Source organism: Megalobrama amblycephala, linkage group LG24 (genome assembly GCF_018812025.1).
Source record: "Megalobrama amblycephala isolate DHTTF-2021 linkage group LG24, ASM1881202v1, whole genome shotgun sequence".
NCBI classification, from domain to species: domain Eukaryota; kingdom Metazoa; phylum Chordata; class Actinopteri; order Cypriniformes; family Xenocyprididae; genus Megalobrama; species Megalobrama amblycephala.
Genome location: NC_063067.1, coordinates 24,491,099 through 24,500,759, shown reverse-complemented (window position 1 = coordinate 24,500,759; position 9,661 = coordinate 24,491,099). Strand labels below are relative to the sequence as shown.

Genomic DNA, 9,661 nt, shown 5'->3' with positions numbered 1-9,661 from the left:
ACTCCAGTCTCGGCATATACAATCCACAATGGGCTTCACTGCAGCAGTGTTGTCGTGCACCAGTGGCTCAGTCAGCAGTTCCCCTCTCTCTCACCGACTCCTGCTTCTCGCTGCGTTTTATCCTGTCTCCGCACCAATTACTGAAATGAGAAACAGGTGTTCGTGATTTACATTTAACCCGCTCACTCACCAAGGATCTCCCGAAGCTCTCTCCCGTAGCAGATCTCGCTGAACCACGCCCCCCTCGCCACAACCTCCTACCTGTAAATTAATTTACTGCTGAATGGGAAATATACTGTTAACAACTGTAATACTCTGTTTGACCCATAATGCATTACGGATTACAGTAATAACTTTTAAAATGGTAAAACAGTAAGTTTCTGTAGAATTTTGCTGTAAAAATGACACCAATTTGTTATAGTGCAAGGAAGGACATGGAAGAGTGCGACCATGACTAACCTTTTTATGCTCTGTACATTTTTGGGCTGTCTAGAAGGAACCTGAGATGAGGTTACCTCAAGGTATCACGGAGGCAGCAGAAAATAATATACTCCTGGAGTTCCTGGTTACACTGCAACTCCTGTTGAAGGGATCTGATGCTTTGCCACAGAACTTAAATGATATTGAGAGAACTATTTTTTAAAGATATTTTTTTTTTGGATTGTGTGAATAGGAGAGAGGTTGAACAGGATCAGGAAAGTATCTCAAGCAGGGACTAAAACTCAAGTCGCCCACTGTGCTACTGCACCATAAGTCGAAGCACTGCTCACAAACTATTTAACTATTTGATAACAATATGTGCTAGGTTTTCTATAGGAGATTAATTTAAACAATTTAAAATGTGATCATTTTGAGATGTTTGTTCAAACAAAGGGAGTTATAAAACTATTATAAATCTATACAAAATTTTGTAAGTTTTGCAAGTTGATCATGGAATGTGCTTTTGTCACCATTTTTAAGTGGCCTGTGGGATTAGTGGTGACACAGACTCCATAAGTGTCATAAATCATAATAGATGTTTTCTGTCAAAATATTGGTCAATTTTACAATTTGACTGCCAGATGTGTTATTATTTTCTCCCCTTCCCTGTTGCAAGTATATCATCAGTTCTACAATCATCAGAACCCCTTCTGAGAGAGCAAGACTCAACTAACCTGCAGGAATTAGGAGAGAACATACCACGGTGTCAACTGGGGAAACTGAGGTTTGTGATTAGTCAGGTCAGGTATCAGAAATCAAGTAAAAAAATGAGTATTATTTGTTTTGTAAAGCTGCATAATGATTTTTGCACTTTGTTCTGTTTAGATTGGCTCCCTTAAAACTCTTAGGTCAATCCTTTAAAGATTTCAATTTAGCTTCACAACCATCCAGTGACCTCCTGAGAGAACTAGAGCCATATAACAATGATCAGAAGTATTCAGGAATGGAGCTGCTTTTTGCTGGCCTGATGAGTCCTTACTGCAAACTGCAGATTCTGAGGTATTTATCTGAAGACATGCATAACACTAGCTACATTTACAATTAATTCATTCCGATTGATGAATCTGAAGTTTGAGTTTACATGAACGCTAAATAAAGGGATCAGGTTGATGTGTGTGATTATATGTCACAAGCTTCAAAATGGAATTTATTTTTTGACATGCGCACACTGCATGAATATACAGAGTTTTGCTTCTTTTTGCTTATTTTCTTTGTTTTAAAGAGTGGACTTGATTTATTTTAGATCTAATTAGATGACGAAGAGCACATGAACTATTGTGCCGTGCTGCTTATATTAATCAAACCAGTAAAAACGCCCCTTCCTTCGCCCAAAACAAGGCTTCTGTTGGTGACAAGTCTGAAACAAGGACTAGTGTTGTTTTAAAAATTTTAGAACAACATTCAACAACAACAGCTCAGGTCCTCAGGTCATACGTCACTATGACATTTCTACATCTTTGCACATTTGCAGTACTTTCTAGCAGTGTTGGGCACATTACTTTAAAAAAGTAATTAGTTATAGTTACTAGTTACTTCTCACAAATAGTAAATGAGTTAGTAACTGAGTTACATCATTATAAAAGTAACTAATTACCAGGGAAAGTAACTATTGCGTTACTTTAAAAAAAAAAAAAAATTCTAAATATGTCAAACAACTTAATATTAAATATAATATTAAGCCTCCCAATAATAAATATAAGTCTAAAATAAATAATTCTTGATCCGACTCATGATCCACTCTTGCTCACGACATGAAATTTCTCTGTACTGTACTACGTGTTGGTAGCCATTAAAGAAAACGTAGTTTCATATTTATGTTTAAATAGCCTTATGTTATGTTTTAAATTCATCTGTTTGATTATGAAAAGTGAACAGCATGAGTAAGAAAGGATACATCATAACATGCGCAATATATCGGGAGACATGGAGTGGGTCAGACATGATTTTGACCACTTCATTAAGTTTTGTTTTGTAGAAAGCCTTTCTTTAAAGAGAATTTCATATTGTAAAAATTGTATCTTCATTTTAATCAATGTTTCATCAACCAATTGCCTGGATTTAATAAATAAGAAGCAGACAATATGATCAAGGCATGGAGGCATGGGCGCGATCACTTGCGCGTGATCTGGAGCGTGTCTTATTGGCTAAATGAACCGAAACTCCGCGTATAGGCTGCTTGCCTCGTAGACATGAGAAATATATCTATCGAAAGCTTGAAATGTCTACTTTTAAACGAAATAATTAAAAATGAAAAGAAATAGGCTACTCTTTGATTATGTAATCCAAAAGAAATGTGCATTCTCTCTATAGGCGCATCCACATGCGGAGATGACGAGAGTCAGCAATGTCAACTTCATCTTTGCTGCCGAAACTGATTCAAAAAAACATTAGGCTAGTTTATTAAAAAACAATTAAAATGTCTTCTTGCTGTTTTTGTCACATTCATAATCATTACTTTTGCTGGTTCTTTATGGCAAGCTTTACGCTTGAGTGTTATATAGCCTGTATTACGTAAACTTTCGTTATTATGGTTTATTCTCTCCAGTATTTAAGAAATTAAACAAATATAAATGTGATTTGTCAACTAATGGCTTAAATGAACAATTACTAGTTGTAACAAAGTTCAATATCAGGAAGGAAGAGGACAGGGTCGGCTTTGACTACTGACTGCTTTTATTCAGTTTTCTTCTTACAAACAAAAGGGTATGCAGACAAAACGGTCACAAACAGAAATCACAATTCTTCACTCCAGCAGAGTTCAGTGTCCCAGCGTGGGTAGCAGTCAGTAGTCCTTCTCTCTCTCAGCCACTCCTGTTTCTCCTGGCGTTATATATTCTCTCCACACCAATTACTGAAACAAGAGACAGGTGTTCGTCATTTGCATTTAACCCACTCACTCAACCGCTCATCTCCTGACTCTCTCTCCCGCTGCAGACTTCGCTGAACCACGCCCCCCTCGCCACACTAGTCGACTAGAAAAAACTTTTTTCACATATTTTCGATCCAGCATATGTCACAAAGGGTATTCTGGTTTGAGCTCGTGCTCCACTTGCATGCTCTGTCACACACACACACACACACACACACACACACACACACACACACACACAGAGCATCCGTACATTATTATACATTATTATAGAGCCTACTCAGATGAAAACTGTGTCAGTGAGCTCAATTGTAGTAATGCAGCATTTTTTTGTCTGTAACGGTAACGGCGTTGTAATGGGATAAAAAGTAATTTGTTTGATTACTCGTTACTGAAAAAAGTAATGCCGTTATTCCCATCACTGTTTCTAGTTTCAGTTTTTAATCCGAATCAAGTGTTTACATGCCCTCTCGATTGGATTAGGGGGGTCAGGTGAAATTGCAAGCACAATAAACCTCACTAAGAATGGAAAATGGGCTACTTTCCTATGGACTGGAGTGAGACCATAGACATCTTCTCGAAGCTGTTGCAATCTTTCCTAGGCACTCTGTGGCTCTTGACAGTGCCTCTGTAAAAGCAGAGAGCAGGTGAACCAATCATCTCTTCCACTTTACTAGTTACAACATGAAATAAACATGAATGAACATCTGAAGGTATGATTGAAAGATACAATACAACTTACCGAAATCTGTATCATGTCACATGTAATTGCTCTGTATTTTAACCGCGGAAAGATGTCAATAAAACAGCTTTTAAAAATGTCACGTTACCTCAGAAAAGCTGTTCAGTGTCCAAAAACTTGTTAGTCAGCTACAAAAATGAACTTGGAGAGGAACATTTTGCTAAATATATGCACTATGCACTAAATTTGCCATGTACTGTACCTTATAGGCCCCAAATGAATCAATACTGAATTGAAGGTAATCAAATCAAAATCCAAATTGTAAGCTTCGGAATCGAAATCAAATCCAATTGTGAAATTAGTTTAAATGCCCAGCCCTAGTGCCCTAGTGTCAATAAATGTTTTTTTATTTATTTATTTTTTTTAATTTTTTTAATTTTTTACTTGAAGCAAATTTTGTATTTTCCATTCATTTTCTTGTCAGAGTGTACCAGAATGCTTCATTTACATGTTAAAATCACAACAGTTTCTCCTGGGAGAGGATGCCCCCAGACCCCCCATACCAATTTACTTCCGAAACATGATACCCTTTTCACCTTTTGTATGTTTGCAGGTCTGTAAATAGTTGTGTGTGATTATTCTTGAAAATTGTTTATTCTGTTTAGACTGGCCATCTGTAATCTCACCGATCAATCCTGCAAAGGCTTGGCCTCAGCTCTTAAGTCTTCAAACTCCTCACTGAGAGAGCTGGACCTGAGTAACAATGACCTGCAGAATTCAGGAGTGAAACTTCTCTGTGCTGGACTGAAGAGTACAAACTGTACACTAGAGACACTGAGGTATTTCATAACATTAGTTACATCATCATCTTCTTCCACTCTTACAGTCTATGGAAGTCCATAGAACAGTGAAATGAAAAGCTGAGAACTAATAACTGTTTTATTTCCATCTTCGAGCAATGGTCTTTATTGTTGGTGTGTGTGTCTTTGTAGATTATCTGGCTGTATGGTGACAGAGGAAGGCTGTGTTGATCTTGCTTCAGCTCTAAGGTCAAACCCTTCACACCTGAGAGAGCTGGATCTGAGCTACAATCACCCAGAAGTCTCAGGAGTGAAGCTGCTTTCTACTCTACTGAAGGATCCACACTATAAACTAGAGAAACTCAAGTATGTTGGCCATTAATATTCACATTTTCCTTTATGTGGTCATGTGCATCATTTAAACAAATGTCAGTTTGTAAAAGAGGAAGATGGGAATAAAATCTGGATAGACTTTTGGTTGGAGAGAGGTTGTAGGACCCAGAAAGGTGAGCGATAAATTTGACAGGTTTATTAGAAGATTGCACTATAAGCCCAGAGAACAGAAACCACCTGTATGCCAGGGTAAACAAAGAGTTCCTCTGCTGGGAGGAGTAGAACTGACTGGAATGAAAGACTAAGTGGGGTCAGGAAAAGCAATGTAAACCCTTGGAAAGGGGTGTCAAACTCAGGTCCTGGAGGGCCACTGTCTGTCCTGCAGAGTTTAGTTCCATCCCTAATTAAACACGCCTGAACCAGCTAATCACAAGGTCTTCATGATTACTAGAAACTTCCAGGCAGTTATTTTGGAGCTGGTTGGAGCTAAACTCTGCTGGACAGTCGCCCTCCAGGAGCAGAGTTTGACATATGCCCTAGAAGGACTGTTTCTAGAGAGGGATAAATCAGTGAAAAGCAGCTGGAAGGCCTGCTGGGAATGATAAGAGAGAATTTTCTGGGAATAAGCAACAAGGTACAATTCATGGTGGAAGGAAACAAACAAGGCACATAGCAGACACAAAGAAGCCATTTGCTAAGGCAAACAAACAACAGACAGAAGAGAGAGCTGTCATACTCTTTGCTTACAAGGAAACACTTCAACACTTATGGTGTTGAGCCTGCATTTTTTAAGCAAACCAAAGGATGCACATTTGTGTAGCAGATATGAAATACATGCAGCACACGATCTCTAGTGTTACATGATTTAAAGGGATAGTTCACCCAAAAATGAAAATTACCCCATGATTTACTCACCCTCAAGTCATCCTAGGTGTATATGACTTTATTCTTTCAGATGAATACAATGAGAGTTATATTAAATAATGTCCTGGCTCTTCCAAGCTTTATAATGGTAGTGAATAGAGGATGAGATTTTGAAGCCCAAAAAAGTGCAACCATCCATCATAAAAGATAACCACACGGTTCCAGGGGGGTTAATAAAGGCCTTCTGAAGCGAAGCACTGCATTTGTGTAAGAAAAATATCCATATTTAAAACTTTAAGATTCTGAAAATTTGGACGATCAAGCAGATGTGCCAGTGTAACCTACTTTGCAAGCGTGGGTTGAGCAGAATGTTTGACAGTGTAATTTTTTATTTTTTATTTTATAACACTCTTACCTTTCAGATATGATTTTATAACGGTTTAATTTGTCTTCTTCATTGCAACAAGTTTATGTCCTGAAGTGACAACGTAAAATACAGGAAAAACATACTGGAGTGTATATTTCTACAATTTAATAAGCCATATATTATTTTAATATAATAAAGACAATTTAACCCCCAAAGTGAAATTGTATATCCACATTAATTATGGCACTTATTGAGTGATATTCAAGTTTATTGACCAGAATAAGCCAATAATTAAGGCTAAACTGCCATTAATACAGTACAGTACTAATAAAGGCAATATGACCCCCTATCCTAAAGTGAAAGTTAAATTCTCATTAATTATGGCACTTATTGAGTGATATTCAAGTTTATTGACCAGAATATGCCAATAATTATGGCTAAACTGCCATTTTGATCCCTTATTCTAGATATAGGTTCTCATTTACACTATTGGTTTTAGTCATTCTGCAACGTGATCACACAATAATGTATTTTTACGCAAAGTGTGGTTCTACAACATATATTTACTTACGCTTTCATACACTGAAACGTACAATATTGACAGCACTAAAAATTATGTAAAATAATGTAAAAACATTTTGCTCTGTTCGGGACTTGCACTGCAAAATGGTTTCAGAGAATTACGTTAAACAAAACTACACTTTAAAAAACTTAAAATGAAAAACATTTCTGTAATCATCTAACCATTATTAATTATACAATACTTATTTTGTTCGTTGTGGGGCACAAAAGGCGTTTTCTCAGACACAGGAATAGAAAATACACCAAAATGCAACCCAAATTGGTAACACTTTATAATAACTCATGCTATGAAGCATTAGTTAAACAGTAGTTAAGCATTAGTAAATAGTCAATTCATCATTTATAAAACATTAATGGACATTAGTAAGCCGTTTATAAATACAGCTATAAATGCTTTTTTTTATATATATATATAAGCATATCTATAATGAGTTTAATAATTGCATTTTCATACTTTATTAATGATGATTTTATCATTTCTAAATTATGTATTACATTATTCACAAACCAGTTGTCAGTGGTTCATAAGATCATTTAAGAAGTGTAAGTGTGAAGTGTAAATGATTAATAAAATATTTAAAAAATATTTATAAAATATTTAAATGTACATTTATGCATCTTATTATTTAGACATATAGCATTAGTTACTTATTGTGTTAATAAATGCTTTATTAACACATATTTCTAGTGTCAAAACTACCTCAGTACTAACTTTAAAGTCTCCCTGTAGTCAATTATTTTACCCCTTAAAACTCATCTTTGATCACCAAAATGACATATTTAAAAAAAAAATTCAAGTGAAAAAATTGTCTTCATGCCTTAAAATAGCTTGAATGTAACTCTACAACCTTGCCTCATTTTATATACACAGACCAATGAATATGCAAATTAGCCCCGCCTCCACTCGCTCACGCCAACTCAGAGATTCTAGTGTTGCTATAGACCTTATTTTCCAGAGAAATATGCGTGCCGCCATTTTTAGAATATTGTCTTTGAACTTCCGTTTTCGCGGTAGCCCTGTATATTTCTATGGCATCGCTGTTGAAGAATAATTAGCTGGTGAAGTGGATTTACGTGTTGTAGAGTTAACAAAAGTTATCATGAGCATTGTAATGTTTAAAGCGGGTGTCTTAACAAATGTCAGTAGAACGGGAAGATTTTAAAATGAGCAGTTCATTCATAAATACATAAGATCGCTGTGGAAATACAAGCCGGAAGTCAAAAGACAACGAGCGCAGCGCTGAAAAGGGGCGGGGCTACATAAGGTCTATAATGACAAGCAATTTGTTGTTTGTGTTGTGGATATTTAAAAAAAAAAGGCTTGCTTCACTTTGTATATTCAGTTTAATTTCTGACGCCTAAATTGCGTTTTAAATTATGAATTAATTATTAATTAAATTATGAATCCACTTGCATTCTTTTGGACTGCTCTCTCACTAAATCACCTAAAGCGATTTCTCAGTAAAACAGACAGTATTGAGAGAACAAGCAGCCGTTTTCCTCTGTGAACATGTGCTAAATGGATGTTTGACAATGTTGTTGCTTTTTGGAGATTTAAAAAAACATTCAGATGAGATCGTGCAGGCGCCTGTGCCTTATCCGTACATGAAATAAATGCACAACTTTGAATGAGCATGGATTTCTAGCGTATTTACTTGAAGTTTCAGGTAGGCTAATATCTATGGTTTGATCCATTCCAGAGGCGGCCAAAATCAGAATTTATAATGGTCTGAATAAAGCTCTCTCAGAACTTGACATGCGAGGCCACACTGACTGACATATGCACATGAATCACGGTCACACGCACACACCCAGAGCAATATTGTTTTAGCTATGTTTTATAGTATTAAAATATTTCGAAGGACAAAAACATGAACTTTATTGGCTTTACTTCAAGTCAGCTGTCACTTTACTTTGGCGCGAGCCCCTATGCGCTTGCACACTTGGAACAGCCCTTGGGACAGTTCTGTCCTTAATTAATATGAATTAATATGATTAGCCTTTTGCTTGACTACGTTATCAAACAGCTAATAATGTGTTACTAATGTTACACACACCGTTCCTGTTCTTCATCTTAGAGTCAGACAGCTGCCTTCTAACAATCAGTATCCTTACAAACACTTTGAACAACTCAGGACGTCGCTGGAGAAAGGCTTATAGTTCATCATAACATTGTAATAGACTCGCTATATTGATAAATCTACAAATTTTTTCATATCAACAGAAAATTTACCGGGATAACCTAAATGGTTTGTTTTGTTAATTTTCCTGCTGACTGTTAAGTTATGGTCAATGAATGGCTTTTCAATGTTACGTGACACTGTTTCCAACACTTGATTGAATCGATTAGGACGTGATAGATTTTGGTAAGCTACTGTATGTTGCTACATATTTTCTGATGTTCATTCATGTTTATTTTATTCTGTATATTAGTAAAGAGGAAGGGATGATCGTGTTCACTCATGATCCGCAACAACTATTCCCAGTCTTTGTTCAACTTTCTTTTCATAATATAAAAAAAAAGCATAGCCTGGGCCCATTTGCTTATCCTGTAAGCTCGTGAATAAAAATGAAAATGTGGATGAAAAAAGAAACTATTAAACGTCTTATTATCATTAAAATCTAAAAATTAAAATGACTGATAATAATTGGTTATGACAGAATTTTTACTATCCTGTCTGTCA

General features: G+C 36.1%; 1 protein-coding gene across 1 annotated transcript in view; it reads left to right on the top strand.

Moving 5' to 3' along the window:
- Positions 1-348: 348 nt before the first annotated feature.
- LOC125260507 (ribonuclease inhibitor-like) overlaps positions 349-9,661 on the top strand; it is a 16,404-nt gene continuing 7,091 nt past the window's right edge. The window contains exons 1-4 of the mRNA XM_048178916.1: positions 349-1,204; positions 1,306-1,479; positions 4,697-4,870; positions 5,024-5,197. Of these exons, the coding sequence (XP_048034873.1) occupies positions 1,062-1,204; positions 1,306-1,479; positions 4,697-4,870; positions 5,024-5,197 (665 nt within the window). The 5' untranslated portion in view covers positions 349-1,061. The remainder of the gene's footprint in view (positions 1,205-1,305; positions 1,480-4,696; positions 4,871-5,023; positions 5,198-9,661) is intronic.